General features: G+C 41.8%; 1 protein-coding gene across 1 annotated transcript in view; it reads right to left on the bottom strand.

The window, feature by feature from the left end:
* nrd1a (nardilysin a (N-arginine dibasic convertase)) overlaps nt 1-21,644 on the bottom strand; it is a 75,529-nt gene that overhangs the window by 18,428 nt on the left and 35,457 nt on the right. The window contains exons 14-21 of the mRNA XM_072457430.1: nt 14,553-14,611; nt 14,355-14,409; nt 13,602-13,706; nt 11,794-11,917; nt 11,509-11,595; nt 10,790-10,909; nt 9,331-9,382; nt 9,093-9,243 (exon numbers count right to left, since the gene is read on the bottom strand). Of these exons, the coding sequence (XP_072313531.1) occupies nt 9,093-9,243; nt 9,331-9,382; nt 10,790-10,909; nt 11,509-11,595; nt 11,794-11,917; nt 13,602-13,706; nt 14,355-14,409; nt 14,553-14,611 (753 nt within the window). The remainder of the gene's footprint in view (nt 1-9,092; nt 9,244-9,330; nt 9,383-10,789; nt 10,910-11,508; nt 11,596-11,793; nt 11,918-13,601; nt 13,707-14,354; nt 14,410-14,552; nt 14,612-21,644) is intronic.

The raw sequence follows: 21,644 nt of genomic DNA, 5'->3' as shown, positions 1-21,644 counted from the left end.
ATACATAGTTACAAAACAAAGCCTGTAGCCGATGCGAAGCATACAAAGTTTATAGCCAGTGCATTTTAGTAGAGTGGAGACTTTTATATTTCCTATTAAACTGCAGCAGTGCGTTCACATTCTTTAGTTGTGTTTTGAGTTCTTACAGAAGAGAATTGAATTACTCAACATTGACACTTCACGATTAGATTACTTCAACTCTCTTTATTTTGGTCTCGATCTGACTGCTCTTAGACGCTTGCAGTTAGTGTAAAATGGGCGGTACAAGGCGTCACCAACACATTAGTCTAGTCCTGGCATCACTGCACTGGCTTTCAGTTATCAAGAGAATCACATAAAATCACATTTAAAATGTTGCTCATGGTTATCAAGTGTCTGAATGGTCTGGCTTCCTGTTATTGGAGTTATTGTCCACCATGTTCCTGCTCGTACCATGCTGTCCTCCTCTCAGCTCCTCCAGGATGTTCCAAGGTCAAAGCTAAAGAGTTCTCTGTGGCGGGGCCCAGGCTCTGGAACAGCCTCTGCATGTAAAATGAGCAGAGACACTAAAGCAGTTTAAACCTTTGTTAAACCTACGCTGGAGCGCCTGGTCCTTCCCCACATCAAGTCCCTCACCTCCTCCTGCTGGACCCCCTGCAGTTCGCCTACAGAGCCAACAGGTCTGTGAATGACACCATCAACCTGGCTCTCCACTCCACCCTGCAGAACCTGGACTCCCCGGGAACCTAAGCCAGGATCCCATTTGTGGACTTCAGCTCTGCATTCAGCACCATCCTCCTGCTCTGCTCCAGGACAAGCTCTCCCAGCTCAACGTGCCTGACTCCACCTGCAGGTGGATCACTGACTTCCTGATGGATCGGAGGCAGTGCATGCAGCTGAGAAAGTATGTCTCAGACACACGGTCCACAGGGCTGTGTATTTTCTCCTCTGCTCTTCTCCCTGTACACAAACTGCTGCACCTCCAGCCACGACTCTAAAATTGACCAAGTTTGCGGACGACACCACCCTCATCGGGCTCATCTCGGACGGGGATGAGTCTGTCTACAGGAGGGAGGTGGACTGCCTGATATTCTGGTGCAGCAGTAACAACCTCGAGTTCACGCCCAGAAGACAGTGGACATGATCGTGGACTTCAGGAAAGTCACAGCCCCCCCTCACAATCCCCCATCACCACCGTAGACTCCCTCCGTTTCCTCAGCACCACCATCACCCAGGACCTCAAGTGGGAGCCCACCATCAGCTCCCTCATCAAGAAGGCCCAGCAGAGGATGTACTTCCTGCAGCAGCTGAGGAAAGCCAAACTGCCAGTGGAGAAGATGGTGCAGTTTTACACGGCCATCATTGAGTCCATCCTGAGTCCATCCTCACCTCCTCCATCACCTCCTCCATCACCTCCTCCATCACCTCCTCCATCACTGTGTGGTACGCTGGAGCCACAGCCAGGGACAAACAGAGACTACAGAGCATTGTGCTTCTGCTGAGAAGGTGATCGGCTGCAGACTTCCATCTCTGCAGGACCTGTACGTCTCCAGGACTCTGGGACGAGCAGGTCGGATCACAGCTGACCCTTCTCACCCTGGACATGGACTGTTTGAGCCACTCCCCTCAGGCAGGAGGCCACTCCCCTCAGGCAGGAGGCCACTCCCCTCAGGCAGGAGGCCACTCCCCTCAGGCAGGAGGCTACTCCCCTCAGGCAGGAGGCCACTCCCCTCAGGCAGGAGGCTACTCCCCTCAGGCAGGAGGCCACTCCCCTCAGGCAGGAGGCCACTCCCCTCAGGCAGGAGGCCACTCCTCTCAGGCAGGAGGCCACTCCCCTCAGACAGGAGGCCACTCCCCTCAGACAGGAGGCCACTCCCCTCAGGCAGGAGGCCACTCCCCTCAGGCAGGAGGCCACTCCCCTCAGGCAGGAGGCCACTCCCCTCAGGCAGGAGGCCACTCCCCTCAGGCAGGAGGCTACAGTCCATCCAGACCAGAACCTCCCGCCACAAGAACAGTTTCGTTCCCTCTGCCATTGGACTCATGAACACGTCCTAAACACTGTCAGTTTAACCATAATTGAATCACTGACTGCACTGTTTACTTTCTGCACTACATATGTAAATTTATTTGTACATTTTGTGTTTATACTAATGATAGTATAGTATAGCCTATTTTTATTTGTATTCTAAAGCAGATTTAGTGTGCTTTATAAATTAAATTTGACGTTAGCTAAAATTGTGACGTCATAGTGTGACTCGATTGTAAATGATGTTGATTTGTGGTTGGATCAATACAGTGAGTATTATTGGATGATGCCAGTAAGATGATCAGGTCTTAGATTAAGATATTCTATAGTGACCCGTGTCCTGCTCCTGAGCGAGGCTTGGTCAGGAGTAAATTAGTCGGGTAATTTTTCGGATTGTGCATATTGTAGGTTGAACGCAAAAACCCGAGTGTGCAGTGGAAACTAGGAATGTGCAATAAATCACATTTGAATCAAGATCGAGATTATGTCAGTTCTAATCGTTAGTGATCAGCTTTAATAAAGAGATCAACAGCCAATTCTCTGTCAGTAAAAGCATGTGGTTTGGAATTCAGACTTAAAAGCACTACTAATAGTAAAGCTCCACTGCATAACCGTTCAACCAAAACATAGAATAAAATAAAATAATGATCATTTTGGATGTTTTTATAGCACTGAAAAACATGTGTCCTTACTGTGAGTGTTAGTTTCCATGTAAATGTTGTTTCTTTGGCTATAATATTCCTCAGTTTGGTATAAAACATATCTATACGTGTGGAGAATGTTCCAAAGTACGATTTTAACTTTAACTTTCTACTTCCATGGATCATGCAGGTGACACCCAACCTCCAGAAAGTTACGCAGTGTTGCTTTAAGTATATTAGGTGCCAAAGATTGACAAAATCATGTATAAGATGCATTCTTCTCACATTCTTGGATAATTCTAGCTGTGCAGTGCGACAGACTTTGAAGTATGCATTCCAACATGAACCAGGCTGTGATGTACTGTAGCTGTTACATGGGGATTCATGCTGATAAAATCTGGACTATTCTTCCTGAAGATGTGAGACAGGCCTCTACTCTGACAATGTTCAAATCCAAGATAAAAACTGTTCTGTTAAGCTCTGCATATGACTGAAAGGAGTTAATCTGCACTCTTCTCTTAAATCAAGTCAATTTAATAATGATTATATATGTATTTATCAGATTGAATTATGTAAAAACACTTTGAATGACTTGTACAAATTGTGCTCTCTAAATAAACGTGCCTTGCCTTATATCCTTACTTACAAACAGTACTTCCAGATGGGCAAATACAGCAGAACAATAGTGAAGTGTTTGCTGCTGTCAAACTAACGACCTAACAGGCTCATTTACTGTTACAAACCACATAACATAAAGAGAAGGAGATGAACTCATTTAAGAGCCTGGCACTCTAAAAGCAGATGAAATCATTTCCTTGACTAACTGTCTACTGTCAAGAGCAAGGAAGGTTACAAGTGAAAATAGAAAGAATGTTCCTTTAGTTTCAAACATGATCTTTCTGGAAATATGCACGTCAGGAATCTAACATCACTCCTGTACGTCAGACAGCCTTGTTCACGTGTAAAGGCATTTTTCTAACACTAAAACTGTACAATCTGGAACAAGCAAAGGATGTGAAACATGTGGTTGAACTACAGTAGTACTTTTTATACTATTCTACTGCACAGATGGGCAAAGTTGTGTACCGCTGGTGGAATCCTTCTACAGTTGTATAGTCAATTTACTACATATTTTTGTTCTATTTTGGGTTTGTCCTTGTTTAGAACTAGTAAAGCCTCTTTTAGCCATACTTTAGATCTATTATAGTCCTGTTTTAGACCTCTTTTAGCCATACTTTAGATCTATTATAGTCCTGTTTTAGACCTCTTTTAGCCATACTTTAGATCTATTATAGTCCTGTTTTAGACCTCTTTTAGCCATACTTTAGATCTATTATAGTCCTGTTTTAGACCTCTTTTAGCCATACTTTAGATCTATTATAGTCCTGTTTTAGACCTCTGTTAGCCATACTTTAGATCTATTATAGTCCTGTTTTAGACCTCTTTTAGCCATACTTTAGATCTATTATAGTCCTGTTTTAAACCTCTTTTAGCCATACTTTAGATCTATTATAGTCCTGTTTTAGACCTCTTTTAGCCATACTTTAGATCTATTATAGTCCTGTTTTAGACCTCTTTTAGCCATACTTTAGATCTATTATAGTCCTGTTTTAGACCTCTTTTAGCCATACTTTAGATCTATTATAGTCCTGTTTTAGACCTCTTTTAGCCATACTTTAGATCTATTATAGTCCTGTTTTAGACCTCTTTTAGCCATACTTTAGATCTATTATAGTCCTGTTTTAGACCTCTTTTAGCCATACTTTAGATCTATTATAGTCCTGTTTTAGACCTCTTTTAGCCATACTTTAGATCTATTATAGTCCTGTTTTAGACCTCTTTTAGCCATACTTTAGATCTATTATAGTCCTGTTTTAGACCTCTTTTAGCCATACTTTAGATCTATTATAGTCCTGTTTTAGACCTCTTTTAGCCATACTTTAGATCTATTATAGTCCTGTTTTAGACCTCTTTTAGCCATACTTTAGATCTATTATAGTCCTGTTTTAGACCTCTTTTAGCCATACTTTAGATCTATTATAGTCCTGTTTTAGACCTCTTTTAGCCATACTTTAGATCTATTATAGTCCTGTTTTAGACCTCTTTTAGCCATACTTTAGATCTATTATAGTCCTGTTTTAGACCTCTTTTAGCCATACTTTAGATCTATTATAGTCCTGTTTTAGACCTCTGTTAGCCATACTTTAGATCTATTATAGTCCTGTTTTAGCCATACTTTAGATCTATTATAGTCCTGTTTTAGCCATACTTTAGATCTATTATAGTCCTGTTTTAGACCTCTTTTAGCCATACTTTAGATCTATTATAGTCCTGTTTTAGACCTCTGTTAGCCATACTTTAGATCTATTATAGTCCTGTTTTAGACCTCTGTTAGCCATACTTTAGATCTATTATAGTCCTGTTTTAGACCTCTGTTAGCCATACTTTAGATCTATTATAGTCCTGTTTTAAACCTCTTTTAGCCATACTTTAGATCTATTATAGTCCTGTTTTAGACCTCTTTTAGCCATACTTTAGATCTATTATAGTCCTGTTTTAGACCTCTTTTAGCCATACTTTAGATCTACTATAGTCCTGTTTTAAACCTCTTTTAGCCATACTTTAGATCTATTATAGTCCTGTTTTAGACCTCTTTTAGCCATACTTTAGATCTATTATAGTCCTGTTTTAGACCTCTTTTAGCCATACTTTAGATCTATTATAGTCCTGTTTTAGACCTCTGTTAGCCATACTTTAGATCTATTATAGTCCTGTTTTAGACCTCTTTTAGCCATACTTTAGATCTATTATAGTCCTGTTTTAGACCTCTTTTAGCCATACTTTAGATCTATTATAGTCCTGTTTTAGACCTCTGTTAGCCATACTTTAGATCTATTATAGTCCTGTTTTAGACCTCTTTTAGCCATACTTTAGATCTATTATAGTCCTGTTTTAGACCTCTGTTAGCCATACTTTAGATCTATTATAGTCCTGTTTTAGACCTCTTTTAGCCATACTTTAGATCTATTATAGTCCTGTTTTAGACCTCTTTTAGCCATACTTTAGATCTATTATAGTCCTGTTTTAGACCTCTTTTAGCCATACTTTAGATCTATTATAGTCCTGTTTTAGACCTCTGTTAGCCATACTTTAGATCTACTATAGTCCTGTTTTAGACCTCTGTTAGCCATACTTTAGATCTATTATAGTCCTGTTTTAGACCTCTGTTAGCCATACTTTAGATCTATTATAGTCCTGTTTTAGACCTCTTTTAGCCATACTTTAGATCTATTATAGTCCTGTTTTAGACCTCTTTTAGCCATACTTTAGATCTATTATAGTCCTGTTTTAGACCTCTTTTAGCCATACTTTAGATCTATTATAGTCCTGTTTTAGACCTCTTTTAGCCATACTTTAGATCTATTATAGTCCTGTTTTAGACCTCTTTTAGCCATACTTTAGATCTATTATAGTCCTGTTTTAGACCTCTTTTAGCCATACTTTAGATCTATTATAGTCCTGTTTTAGACCTCTTTTAGCCATACTTTAGATCTATTATAGTCCTGTTTTAGACCTCTTTTAGCCATACTTTAGATCTATTATAGTCCTGTTTTAGACCTCTGTTAGCCATACTTTAGATCTATTATAGTCCTGTTTTAGACCTCTTTTAGCCATACTTTAGATCTATTATAGTCCTGTTTTAGACCTCTTTTAGCCATACTTTAGATCTATTATAGTCCTGTTTTAGCCATACTTTAGATCTATTATAGTCCTGTTTTAGCCATACTTTAGATCTATTATAGTCCTGTTTTAGCCATACTTTAGATCTATTATAGTCCTGTTTTAGACCTCTTTTAGCCATACTTTAGATCTATTATAGTCCTGTTTTAGACCTCTGTTAGCCATACTTTAGATCTATTATAGTCCTGTTTTAGACCTCTGTTAGCCATACTTTAGATCTATTATAGACCTCTTTTAGCCATACTTTAGATCTATTATAGTCCTGTTTTAGACCTCTTTTAGCCATACTTTAGATCTATTATAGTCCTGTTTTAGCCATACTTTAGATCTATTATAGTCCTGTTTTAGCCATACTTTAGATCTATTGTAGTCCTGTTTTAGCCATACTTTAGATCTATTATAGTCCTGTTTTAGACCTCTTTTAGCCATACTTTAGATCTATTATAGTCCTGTTTTAGACCTCTGTTAGCCATACTTTAGATCTATTATAGTCCTGTTTTAGACCTCTGTTAGCCATACTTTAGATCTATTATAGTCCTGTTTTAGACCTCTGTTAGCCATACTTTAGATCTATTATAGTCCTGTTTTAAACCTCTTTTAGCCATACTTTAGATCTATTATAGTCCTGTTTTAGACCTCTGTTAGCCATACTTTAGATCTATTATAGTCCTGTTTTAGACCTCTTTTAGCCATACTTTAGATCTATTATAGTCCTGTTTTAGACCTCTGTTAGCCATACTTTAGATCTATTATAGTCCTGTTTTAGACCTCTGTTAGCCATACTTTAGATCTATTATAGTCCTGTTTTAGACCTCTTTTAGCCATACTTTAGATCTATTATAGTCCTGTTTTAGACCTCTTTTAGCCATACTTTAGATCTACTATAGTCCTGTTTTAAACCTCTTTTAGCCATACTTTAGATCTATTATAGTCCTGTTTTAAACCTCTTTTAGCCATACTTTAGATCTATTATAGTCCTGTTTTAGACCTCTTTTAGCCATACTTTAGATCTATTATAGTCCTGTTTTAGACCTCTTTTAGCCATACTTTAGATCTATTATAGTCCTGTTTTAGACCTCTTTTAGCCATACTTTAGATCTATTATAGTCCTGTTTTAGACCTCTTTTAGCCATACTTTAGATCTATTATAGTCCTGTTTTAGACCTCTTTTAGCCATACTTTAGATCTATTATAGTCCTGTTTTAGACCTCTGTTAGCCATACTTTAGATCTATTATAGTCCTGTTTTAGCCATACTTTAGATCTATTATAGTCCTGTTTTAGCCATACTTTAGATCTATTATAGTCCTGTTTTAGACCTCTTTTAGCCATACTTTAGATCTATTATAGTCCTGTTTTAGACCTCTGTTAGCCATACTTTAGATCTATTATAGTCCTGTTTTAGACCTCTGTTAGCCATACTTTAGATCTATTATAGTCCTGTTTTAGACCTCTGTTAGCCATACTTTAGATCTATTATAGTCCTGTTTTAAACCTCTTTTAGCCATACTTTAGATCTATTATAGTCCTGTTTTAGACCTCTGTTAGCCATACTTTAGATCTATTATAGTCCTGTTTTAGACCTCTTTTAGCCATACTTTAGATCTATTATAGTCCTGTTTTAGACCTCTGTTAGCCATACTTTAGATCTATTATAGTCCTGTTTTAGACCTCTTTTAGCCATACTTTAGATCTATTATAGTCCTGTTTTAGACCTCTGTTAGCCATACTTTAGATCTATTATAGTCCTGTTTTAGCCATACTTTAGATCTATTATAGTCCTGTTTTAGACCTCTGTTAGCCATACTTTAGATCTATTATAGTCCTGTTTTAGACCTCTTTTAGCCATACTTTAGATCTATTATAGTCCTGTTTTAGACCTCTTTTAGCCATACTTTAGATCTATTATAGTCCTGTTTTAGACCTCTGTTAGCCATACTTTAGATCTATTATAGTCCTGTTTTAGACCTCTGTTAGCCATACTTTAGATCTATTATAGTCCTGTTTTAGACCTCTGTTAGCCATACTTTAGATCTATTATAGTCCTGTTTTAGACCTCTTTTAGCCATACTTTAGATCTATTATAGTCCTGTTTTAGACCTCTTTTAGCCATACTTTAGATCTATTATAGTCCTGTTTTAGACCTCTTTTAGCCATACATTATGTCAAATCATTTGTGGCAATATTGTGACATATTTTACATAATCAGACATATTTTGTTGTATTTTAACTTGTGAGCCTGTTTAAAAAGACAAATCTGATGCACTGAGGACGCCACAAAAAATATCAGTGAAAAAAATGAGTGCAGTATATCACGATCAAGATTTGTATCTACTCCCGAATGAAACAACAATCTTTAAGTTAAAAGGGGCTGAAGCGAATTTGACACAGACATATTGTACAAACAAGTCTTGGGCTCAAAATTGAGACCGCTGTGTGCCGTCTGCATCCAATTATAAAGCATTTTATTCTCCACAAAGCAAGAGGTGCTCTGAAAGTTGTGAAAAATGCTTATAAACTGCATTTTTAGGATGCTTTGAACACGTTAGGTAAGTGAGCGGTAAATTTGGACCGCTGCAAACTGTAATTAACCATTTCTGTTAGTCACATTTTGAAGATGGTAAAACTCAGGTACAGCTCGTTTTAAAGTATAATAATATGGAATATAAACAGATGTTTGCTCTCATGTCGTATAGTATAACTTACAGGCAGTTTGTGGTTGAACCCTTTGACTTTAATGACCAGGCCGTGCTCTCCTGCCACCAGTTTATAGTCCAGCTGTGCCACCTCCGCCTCGTACGCCGGCTCTGCCAAAGTGTGTCCCAGGATGTTCACCAACAAGTCGAAGAGGACCACGCTGGAGTGAAGGAGGAGGAAGAGCAGCAGGAGGAAATGAAAAGTTGGTGGAGATGAGAGCACATTTGTCACGCTGTTTGGTGCTTACTTTCTGGCAGACTTCTGGATGACAGGGGAGATTATGTGGAATCTGATGTAGGCTGTGGAGGAAGAGGACGAGAGGATGTCAGTACACTAATAATAACTCCGCTCCGTGTTCCATTAAGGACTTTGACACATATACGAGGGATGTCACTAGATTACATCGGAGTGGCTCATCATTTGTGAGATGAAACATCATCGTTTTATGATTATTGACACCATGGACAAGACATAGTCCATTCCTTTATTTACTTTTGTTCACATCGTCTCGTTCTGATTCTTAAAGGGGGCAAAGGGGAGCTCAGAAAATACCTGTTTTCACCTACCCCCTATCCCCGCCTACATCTTTACTTAGTTGTGATTATTTGAAAGATTAAGACTCCAAGTGATACATGTAGAGTTCAAAAATGTCACTTTTCAGAAATAACAATCTTCTGCTTGTTAAGGTGAAATACCAATGTGAAGAGGCGGGGCTTATCAGTTCTGCTGATTTGAACAGGAAGTCAATGGAAAGGTTTCTATCACTGAGCTGTTTTAGATCAATATTGCAGTTAGGAAAGAATAATGTTATAGGTTAATATTAAACATTTGAAAACAACACAAGACGTCTCCTTTAAATGCTCACAATTAACATTTTTCAATTTCAATTTCAGAACATTGTGACCTACATTATCACGATTATTGATCTCAAATAATCTTGACATCCCTTTCATACCGGAAAATATAATGGATCAGGTATTGATTCCCCATCTTACAATACTGATCCAATACTCCAATTAGCCATTTTGAAAACATTATAGAACATATTTTCACCCACTTCGACCCAGTAAATATTTTCAAATGATCTCTTATTTGAAACATACAGAATTCAATCACTGAGTTTATATCACAGTGGTAAGCTGTTGTTAAGTTATTGTAATGAGTGTTCAAATAATATGAGTAGCATATCATGGACTTAACATGTTACATTATGTTAGCGGATACTTAAAGCCCACTTCGATGTATATCAGTATCACAACTGAAAAGCTGGATCAGAACATCAAGAGATTAAGACTAGTTTGAGAAGAAAAGCTCTAAAATAGTTAAAATGATCAAATTCCTTAACTACGGCTAAACAATTTTGGGGGGGAAATGAAATGATTGATCCATCTGGCAAATATTCCATTCATGATTATATTCTTTTCTTTGAATTACTATGAAGACTTTGTTCACATTGCATATTAAAAGAAGCATTAACATTTAAAAGAACATTAAAATATGCACTGCTAAACTAACACATGCTTTTTAGACCATGTTTGTAGAAGTCTAAACAGCTTTGATGCACAATGGAACCCCACAAAGACTGGATTTAATTATGGCGTTAAAAAACAGCCATTTCAACATATTCTGCTTATTAAGTTGATTACATTTCATCATAGACACATGGAATAATCAAATGTAATCCAGTCCAGTAATAACACTCTTACCCTTTGGGATTTTGAACTTGTTGTCCTTCTTGTACCAGAGGCAGCCCTTCTCCCCGTCAGTGATCCGGACAGGCAGCTCCGTGTCGGGGCAGTCCGACGCTTTCAGGTTAAAATCAGTGGCTGAGGAAAAACAACAGACGATTCGGAAAGAAATTAAGAGTTTTGGTAAAAATCATTACCAAAGTTGAGACAGTTTTTCCTCATATGGAGCTCAACAGTCCCGTCAACGTTTAGTTTCATGTTTAAAGGCACGACAGAGACTAGCCACCTGAAGTGTTGTAAGCTAAACATTTTACAAACAAATTAAACAATATATTCTAGGGTTTATGTAGGGCTGTAACTAACAATTCTTCTTTTTTTTTTAATTCTTCTTCTTCTTTTGATTGATTAATTTGTTGATTCCATTGTGAAAGGCCTGAATATATGAGACATTTAAGAATTTGACCAATGTGAAAAATAAAATACATTTCTTTTGCTCTTTATGAATCATAAAGTTCAGAAAAACGATTTAGTTTCGATTCATCTATTAACCACAGCCTTTATCCAGCAAGCTTTCAAACTCCCCCCCCAGAAACTGTGGGAATCTGTGGGAAAAATGTACGAGAAATGTACTTCCGGAAAATCCATTTGAGAATGACATAAACAAGCACGTAAACTCAAATTAAACCCGACCAATCATTCCAACCACACATAAATAATAAATGGTTAGTCCCACACACCTATAAATTCATTTTCAGCAGGAAGATGGAGGCTGCTGACTAGCTCCAGCTCCCCGGTCCACTTTGCCATCCAATCCGGTGCAATATCTGCCAGACAGAAACACATTCAGCGAAACATATTCAACACTTCTTTTGCAAACGAGGAATGCGCCTTTTCTAAACCCAGACATTGTTGTGACTGTATTGCCGTCTGCTTCCATTTTATCTGGTGGAACATCAGTGCACAGGAGACAGCGCACAATATCTGCTCAGAATTGATGCATAGTGAAAAAGAGAGGAACGGACCCTCCACGCTGTACTGCGTCCCAAACCACTTCTCCCTGAGGGGACAGCGGCCCTCGTGTTCAGGCGACAGCAGCATCAGGTTGGCCCGCTCCGGAGTGAGGAGGGACAGAGCGCCGCTGATCACCTGCAACAGCAAACAGAAGAAGAAGAAGAAGAGGGATGTGAGGGACCTTATTGTATGTAGTGTTGAACATGAGGTTCAGAGTGATGATATATGACAAGTCCAACTACACATTATAGCGTGCTCAAAATCTTACAAAGGTTTCTTTCATTCAAATATTTGTTTTGCCCGTAGTCTTTATTGGCAGGAAAGTACAGAGTGAAGTGGGGATGAGAGAGCAGGGAGGACATGCAGTAAATTGTCGGAGTCGGGATTCGAACTCATGACACTTTTTGATTAAGTTTAAATGTGACTTCCTGCTTGGACTTACAGATGTGACATACATACAGGCACAGACAGAAATAACTCGCCACTCCAGAGCGGTCCCCTGTGTTTTTTCCAAGAGCCATTAGCATTAGCTCACAAAATATGCAAATTATGAATAATCCAGAGGGTTTGTGCTTGAACCAACCCGTTGATCACGTTGAGGTGAGGTCAAAGCCTCTTTTAGATCATAATTAGAGTGTAAAACTGGCATCTGAGCTAAAGGCCAACTGATTTGAAACTGATCTGAGCTTGTGTGCTTCTTGTGAGCCTCTGTGACCACCGCACAACCTCTTTTATGTGTCACTGGTGAAGAGAGCAGAGAGATGACATCATTATTGTGAATACTTTAATGTGGGGATTTGGCTTCACTCTTCATTTGTATGTGAAAGAGTGCTCCATGTGACGTCGGTAGCATCGGCTCGCTAGTGATCGAGTCTGAGCAACGTGCTGAGGTAGAGAATGTCAAGTCTATGAATGTCTATGCTTTAGAGGTATTCTACCGTTACCTAGCAACAGTAAGGCCAAAGTTAATACAAATAAATGGCATCCTTATTCTTCGTCAGAAAATGATGTCTCTTGTGTTTTGGATGGACTCTTCTCAGCCTGAACATGGACCACCTACATTTGCCCTGTTTGAGCGGTTCTGCAGCTCACATTGGGAGAGGTTTTGTTCTTGTGGTCACAGGCTTTGAACGCTGCACTTGTGAGACCCCGAGTTCCCATGATAACTAACCATGTAAGTTCTACAGGAGAAAAGCTCCGTGGCTCGTCTGCTGGCATCAGTGCAGTGCTCACAGAAGGTGGCAGAGCATCACTGCATCGCTCAGGTCAAAGCATTCCTGCAGCCACCATGAAGCCGTTATTCTGTGTGCAGCCGGAGCGAGGCGCCACTTCCTGTCATTTATTTAGGTTATTCTCACTTTTCATCACAAATTGCCACCTGACTGATAGAACTATGATCAATATTTCATATACCCTTAGACAATGACACAACACAATATTCTATCCCTTAAATGGATACAGTCCTCAAAACTCACCACAGAAACTGAATGTAGGGTCATATTATATTGCTCCTGATGTACTCATTAATTGTGATATAATTTGCATGTTCACTGCAGCCACTTGTTCTGTTGCCAGGGAAACAAACATTTCCGCCACAACTGAAAAACGATTGAGAATGCACAGAGAGGACGCACAAATCACTTCAGACAGACAGAAGTGAAGAATAAGGAGACAGCTGAAGAGCGGCCAAGGTGCCAGAAGAAAAGCATTACTATGTAGCACAGAGCGGCCCACCAGCATCGAGCTGAATGGAAGTAGTTCATTTAATTCCAAAACAAAACAGTGTGGAGTTGAGTGGAGAGACTTGACAGACACTTGCCTCTGGGTCGTAGTGGAACATGAGCTGGTCTCCGGTGAGGAAGTCCTCTTTAGGGAACAGCTGCATGTTCTCACACACATCCTCTACGTACTCTATCGGGTCGATCTGAACACAAAACAAATACATGTTCACGTTAAACCTCATGTAATAAAGTGAAGCCTGTCTTTCTCCAGCACAGATGCATTATTAAAGCAGAAGGGTCTGAATCAATCTAAATGTAGAGCGTTTTATTCGCTTTTATAAGTGCCTGTTAGCATGCTAATGCTCGTTAGCATTGCTGTGACAGTAAAAAGCAGTGAAAAGTGCTTATAAACTCAACGCGGTGAATAATCAGGATGCACAGAAGTCATTAGCCGCAAACAGTTTAAAATGAATTAATTTTTCACATTTTTAAGATTGACTCATATTTAGGGTTTTTTACCAATCTATGCCAAACAATTAAAGGTTTGCTTTCTTAATATTTACATACCAAAATAAAATGCCTGCAGAAATTGCATACTCATTTATAAAGCATGTATATTAAGAAAATTGCTTGTATAATAATGATAATGTAACAATAATAAAAGTGCATTAAATGGGGGGGAAAATTGTAACTTGCAGTAGAATACTTATGTGCCTTTTACTACTCGTTATTCATGAATGTGCGTTCACTACTACTACTACCAACATAAAACATGGTTAAAAGCTCAAAAAGTCCATTTAAGACCTTTGTATGTAGAATGAGCATTTATCCAAAGACGTGTGTGTTCTTACCTGCTCCTGATAGTGAAACTCATTGGCTTCAATCTTTTGAATCTCTTCGTAAATCCTAAATGACAAATACATAATTACAGGGAGAAAGGAGCAGCATTTGACCACCTATGATCAGCAGAGGTCTCCATTAGGGCCCATTTGCATTTCCCTAACATTATAAGAATACATCCTGTTCTATAGTATAAAAGTGTGATGTGCCTTTGCTGTGGTCCGAGTGTCTGCAGCATCTTCAGGTACTGGAACACAAGCTGAGTCACCTGGAAAGGACAAACACAAGCGGTCAGAACAGCTAAGCCTCGAGTAAAGTTTTACCTGCGTCAATAAAAGCCACAACAAGTGACTAACTGCATTTATTCACTGGCTTTTACACAGTAAAAGCTCCTATAGACCTTGACTATGTCTACCTGCTTAACAGACAGAAACTTGACAGTGTGACACAGCGGACAATGTGCTATTCAAGTATGTTAGTATTAAGAAGGACACAGGCAGTTATTGAATAGTCAGATCCAAATCAGATTCAGACAAATAACATCTTATATTTTATAGAGAAATCTCATTTCTTTTCACCCATGCTTTGGTAACACTTTATAAAAAGGCTGCAACAATGAACCATAATCGTATTCTGATCATCGTAATTGTTATCTGGACGATACAGACTCTGAAACACATATGAAAAGAGCTTTTATAACTATTATATACATGAATATGCAGAAAACAATATTAATATAATATTAATAATATTAATATAATATTTAAGTCTCAATGTGTAATAAAAGTAAGTGTTTGACTATTGACTAATTGAAAAAATACCATTTATACATGTTAAATAATTGAAAATAATCAACATTAACTACAGTAAATAACCCTAACCCTTGTAAACTACTACTAATACTAATACTACTACTACTACTACTACCTAAAAAAAAGTCTCCACAGAATAAAAGGGGCACGGCTCTAATATTTGGAAGGACCTCCTTTAGCTTTGATCACAGCACATTCACTGTGGCATAGTGTCAATAAGCTTCTGCAATATCAAGATATATTATTTCCATCCAGTGTTGCATTATTTTCCCCCAGTTGATCTTGTATTGATGAGAGAGTGACCACTGCACAAAGCTCAAACACTCGGGAGTTCAGACCTTCTCACGTGCAAAATACTGACATTCAATAAGTAAACTTAAGTTAACTTAAGTAAAAGTACAATTAACTTGTAAAAAATGACAGGTAAATGTCAACGTACAGCTGAAACTCCTTTACTTGAGTAAAGTACACCATCTAAATGTACTTCAAACAAATGTAATCACATAAAGTTAATTGGAGTGTGTTAATGTCATGTGGCTGCTTGTGTCGGGAAGTGACTCAGACTGGTACAGTGGAATTCAAATGTCTTCCAGAGAAAGGACAAACTACTACAGTCTGAGCTTTAAGCGAGGATCAAAGAGGCGACCTTCACTTCTAAGGCAACAACAGCACCACTGTCACCTCCAGGATCAACTTTCATTATGAACCAAACACTAAAGCCTGGAGCACTTTTGAACCTCTTTTTAACCAACCATCAAAGTCTCCAGTAGCATGTTAACAAATGCTACTGTGGCATGAATTATATCGTTGGAAAGACATTTTTTTTCAAAGCAAATATTCCAACCATTGCACGCCAAACATTAAAACCAAATTTTTCATTTCAGAAAAAAATTGCCTAGCATTTTTTACTTTGGGTCCTGTACTGGAGGTCCAAAACTGATTCAATTGTGGCCTGGTTGCTCTCATTTTGTCCCAATTAAATTACAGAGAATAACAATATCCAAGCACACCTTTGGTCAGAATGTCAATTTTATTGTCAAAATGCTAATCATAAATGCTGAACGACAAATATTCAAATCTTTCCAATAAGCTAATGGTGGGTTGCGGGGGTTCTCCGTTTTGTCCTTATTCTCCTCTTCAAAATGAACTTTTTTCATGCATTTCTGATGAAGCATTGTTTTTAGGTGCTAGAACAGGATCTGTGAAGCTCACTAGCACCATCACAGCTTACGCCACTTGTTTCACTAAGAGCTAAACCCAAACTCTCTGAAGATGTGTCACACTCCAGAGATGCACCAGGAGCAAGCACAGACGTGTGAATAGCACCATTAGCATTTCAATGAGGCTAGTTAGCTTCATTTAGTTAGCTTTGTGCACATGGAACCTAACACAAACAAACAGGACCATTTATAGGCCCAGTTTATGATCACTTTTGCACTTTGTTTGTTTTAGATGAAACATATGCACTCCTCTTCTGATTCCATATGGCAATTAGAAATAAAAGTGCAGTTTCCATGTAGTTAAACCTAGAGCTCTGACATTTTACACAGTGCTTATTGTGGATTGTTGTGAACTTCAAGTAGATACTAAGATGAAGATTTCGATTCAAAGCTTTTTTTAAATCACGTAGGCTTTATTAGACAGAAAAGCGGAGCGTTGAAAACGAGAGAGAAAGGAGGACATGCAGTAAAGCAGTAAACTGATTCAAACTCACGACACTGCTGCACATGGAGCCTGGCATGTGTGCTGCTGCCTTAACCACTCCACCACCGGGCAGCACAATGGTTTACCTTTCAAATGTTATTTCACATAAGTATTTTGGACAAAGTATGCTTCTTTAATAGATGTTTGAATGTGGATAAATGACAAGAGGCGGTTAAGAAGATAAGAAGTTTAGGCTGCTGCGTCACGCCCACAGCTACAATAGCAAGGACATGAACAAGCACATTATTACTGCTTTTTCCTCAACTGTATGCTTTCACAGTTGCCTAGCTCTCCAGTGGAGCAAGATGAATCACAATAGAATCAAAATTTGCAATTAACAAGTCCAGTTTTTCCCCCTCATGCCTTATTGTGCATAAAAACAGCTAATCTTGTAGTTAGTTATTTGTACAGATGATTGTCAGTTCATATTTCACTTTTAGGACACGTTTATTGATGAAATTTGAACAGAATGTATTACTGGAACATAAATCATGAATCTAATCACAATTGCACTACTTCAGCAAGATTCAGAGATATCAAATTCAGCCGCTTGAGACTAATCATATCCCTTACATGGACAATGTCCCTTAATCCTGAAAAAAGACAGCTTACACCTGAACCCCTCTGGATCTGGCCGTCTTTCACATCACATCAACCTCATTCTGGAATCAGTAATGACGGCACAAACAATCCACCTCCTCATCCTCTGCTGTTCCAATAGACTCATCATGTCCAACTCCATATTCTGGTCATTATCAGCAGAGAGCGGCCTAGTCACAATTCAACTATTAACACTAACAATATCAGACGTGGAAAGCTAATCCTACAAAAAAAATCCTGCAATTAATCAGCCCTGACACGTCAAACATGGCCCTGCTCTGCTGAGTAACTCTTTTATTGTTCATGACCTGATTTCAGACCACAAAACTCACCCGTTGTTCTCACTGAGGCCGCTCCACTTGATTTGAACGTTGCATTTTCTACGAGGGATGGTAAAAGGGGAGGTGCCACTGCCTCTTTATGCACTAATACTCTTGCAAACCTATTTTATTTCATCAGTACACAAGCATTGAATATCACTCAATTGTTTTTTTGGTGCCCAGAGTCAGGACTAGATATGGACCGGCCTCCTGCTGGTGCCATAGTCAGGACTAAACATGGACCAGCCTCCTGCTGGTGCCAGAGTCAGGACTAAACATGGACCAGCCTCCTGCTGGTGCCAGAGTCAGGACTAAACATGGACCGGCCTCCTGCTGGTGCCAGAGTCAGGACTAAACATGGATCGGCCTCCTGCTGGTGCCAGAGTCAGGACTAAACATGGACCGGCCTCCTGCTGGTGCCAGAGTCAGGACTAAACATGGACCGGCCTCCTGCTGGTGCCAGAGTCAGGACTAAACATGGACCGGCCTCCTGCTGGTGCCAGAGTCAGGACTAAACATGGACCGGCCTCCTGCTGGTGCCAGAGTCAGGACTAAACATGGACCGGCCTCCTGCTGGTGCCAGAGTCAGGACTAAACATGGACCGGCCTCCTGCTGGTGCCAGAGTCAGGACTAAACATGGACCGGCCTCCTGCTGGTGCCAGAGTCAGGACTAAACATGGACCGGCCTCCTGCTGGTGCCAGAGTCAGGACTAAACATGGACCGGCCTCCTGCTGGTGCCAGAGTCAGGACTAAACATGGACCGGCCTCCTGCTGGTGCCAGAGTCAGGACTAAACATGGACCGGCCTCCTGCTGGTGCCAGAGTCAGGACTAAACATGGACCGGCCTCCTGCTGGTGCCAGAGTCAGGACTAAACATGGACCGGCCTCCTGCTGGTGCCAGAGTCAGGACTAAACATGGACCGGCCTCCTGCTGGTGCCAGAGTCAGGACTAAACATGGACCGGCCTCCTGCTGGTGCCAGAGTCAGGACTAAACATGGTCCGGCCTCCTGCTGGTGCCAGAGTCAGGACTAAACATGGACCGGCCTCTTGCTGGTGCCAGAGTCAGGACTAAACATGGTCCGGCCTCCTGCTGGTGCCAGAGTCAGGACTAAACATGGACCGGCCTCCTGCTGGTGCCAGAGTCAGGACTAAACATGGACCGGCCTCCTGCTGGTGCCAGAGTCAGGACTAAACATGGACCGGCCTCCTGCTGGTGCCAGAGTCAGGACTAAACATGGACCGGCCTCCTGCTGGTGCCAGAGTCAGGACTAAACATGGACCGGCCTCCTGCTGGTGCCAGAGTCAGGACTAAACATGGACCGGCCTCCTGCTGGTGCCAGAGTCAGGACTAAACATGGACCGGCCTCCTGCTGGTGCCAGAGTCAGGACTAAACATGGACCGGCCTCCTGCTGGTGCCAGAGTCAGGACTAAACATGGACCGGCCTCCTGCTGGTGCCAGAGTCAGGACTAAACATGGACCGGCCTCCTGCTGGTGCCAGAGTCAGGACTAAACATGGACCGGCCTCCTGCTGGTGCCAGAGTCAGGACTAAACATGGACCGGCCTCCTGCTGGTGCCAGAGTCAGGACTAAACATGGACCGGCCTCCTGCTGGTGCCAGAGTCAGGACTAAACATGGACCGGCCTCCTGCTGGTGCCAGAGTCAGGACTAAACATGGACCGGCCTCCTGCTGGTGCCAGAGTCAGGACTAAACATGGACCGGCCTCCTGCTGGTGCCAGAGTCAGGACTAAACATGGACCGGCCTCTTGCTGGTGCCAGAGTCAGGACTAAACATGGACCGGCCTCCTGCTGGTGCCAGAGTCAGGACTAAACATGGACCGGCCTCCTGCTGGTGCCAGAGTCAGGACTAAACATGGACCGGCCTCCTGCTGGTGCCAGAGTCAGGACTAAACATGGACCGGCCTCCTGCTGGTGCCAGAGTCAGGACTAAACATGGACCGGCCTCCTGCTGGTGCCAGAGTCAGGACTAAACATGGACCGGCCTCCTGCTGGTGCCAGAGTCAGGACTAAACATGGACCGGCCTCCTGCTGGTGCCAGAGTCAGGACTAAACATGGACCGGCCTCCTGCTGGTGCCAGAGTCAGGACTAAACATGGACCGGCCTCCTGCTGGTGCCAGAGTCAGGACTAAACATGGACCGGCCTCCTGCTGGTGCCAGAGTCAGGACTAAACATGGACCGGCCTCTTGCTGGTGCCAGAGTCAGGACTAAACATGGTCCGGCCTCCTGCTGGTGCCAGAGTCAGGACTAAACATGGACCGGCCTCTTGCTGGTGCCAGAGTCAGGACTAAACATGGTCCGGCCTCCTGCTGGTGCCAGAGTCAGGACTAAACATGGACCGGCCTCCTGCTGGTGCCAGAGTCAGGACTAAACATGGACCGGCCTCCTGCTGGTGCCAGAGTCAGGACTAAACATGGACCGGCCTCCTGCTGGTGCCAGAGTCAGGACTAAACATGGACCGGCCTCCTGCTGGTGCCAGAGTCAGGACTAAACATGGACCGGCCTCCTGCTGGTGCCAGAGTCAGGACTAAACATGGACCGGCCTCCTGCTGGTGCCAGAGTCAGGACTAAACATGGACCGGCCTCCTGCTGGTGCCAGAGTCAGGACTAAACATGGACCGGCCTCCTGCTGGTGCCAGAGTCAGGACTAAACATGGACCGGCCTCCTGCTGGTGCCAGAGTCAGGACTAAACATGGACCGGCCTCCTGCTGGTGCCAGAGTCAGGACTAAACATGGACCGGCCTCCTGCTGGTGCCAGAGTCAGGACTAAACATGGACCGGCCTCCTGCTGGTGCCAGAGTCAGGACTAAACATGGACCGGCCTCTTGCTGGTGCCAGAGTCAGGACTAAACATGGACCGGCCTCCTGCTGGTGCCAGAGTCAGGACAAAACATGGACCGGCCTCCTGCTGGTGCCAGAGTCAGGACTAAACATGGACCGGCCTCCTGCTGGTGCCAGAGTCAGGACTAAACATGGACCGGCCTCCTGCTGGTGCCAGAGTCAGGACTAAACATGGACCGGCCTCCTGCTGGTGCCAGAGTCAGGACTAAACATGGACCGGCCTCCTGCTGGTGCCAGTCAGGACTAAACATGGACCGGCCTCCTGCTGGTGCCAGAGTCAGGACTAAACATGGACCGGCCTCCTGCTGGTGCCAGAGTCAGGACTAAACATGGTCCGGCCTCCTGCTGGTGCCAGAGTCAGGACTAAACATGGACCGGCCTCCTGCTGGTGCCAGAGTCAGGACTAAACATGGTCCGGCCTCCTGCTGGTGCCAGAGTCAGGACTAAACATGGTCCGGCCTCCTGCTGGTGCCAGAGTCAGGACTAAACATGGTCCGGCCTCCTGCTGGTGCCAGAGTCAGGACTAAACATGGTCCGGCCTCCTGCTGGTGCCAGAGTCAGGACTAAGTATTTAACAATTTTACACACATTATTTTAACTGTTGCTTTTAATCTGCAGTGATAACCTTTCCAAATGAGTTTTTAAATGTTCTTAACTGCATGGACTTGACTCACAACAGAGGACACACCCTGAGTCTGGTCATCACCTATGGTCTGTCCACAAGTGTTTCCTCTGTTGTTCTGACCACTACTGCGTGCTTTTTAATATCACTGCTTTTATTGAGCTGGGGACCTCTGTAAGAACTCTGTGGAAGCAACATTTGACCCCTGAAGTGGTTGCAAATTTTAGTAATGTTCTCAAGTTCTTTTCCCTGCCTCCTGGGATTTTATTGTCGATAATTTTAACAGAAGACTTCAGCTCGCCCTTGATTCGTTTGCTCCACTCAAATCAAAAAAGGCCCTTAAACCGAGAGCCCCCTGGAGAAACGAAGACAAACGG

Source organism: Eucyclogobius newberryi, unplaced genomic scaffold (genome assembly GCF_026437365.1).
Source record: "Eucyclogobius newberryi isolate DKJ021-1_F unplaced genomic scaffold, fEucNew1.0.hap1 SCAF_21, whole genome shotgun sequence".
Classification (NCBI taxonomy): Eukaryota; Metazoa; Chordata; class Actinopteri; order Gobiiformes; family Gobiidae; genus Eucyclogobius; species Eucyclogobius newberryi.
This window is presented reverse-complemented; position numbering and strand designations above follow the sequence as displayed.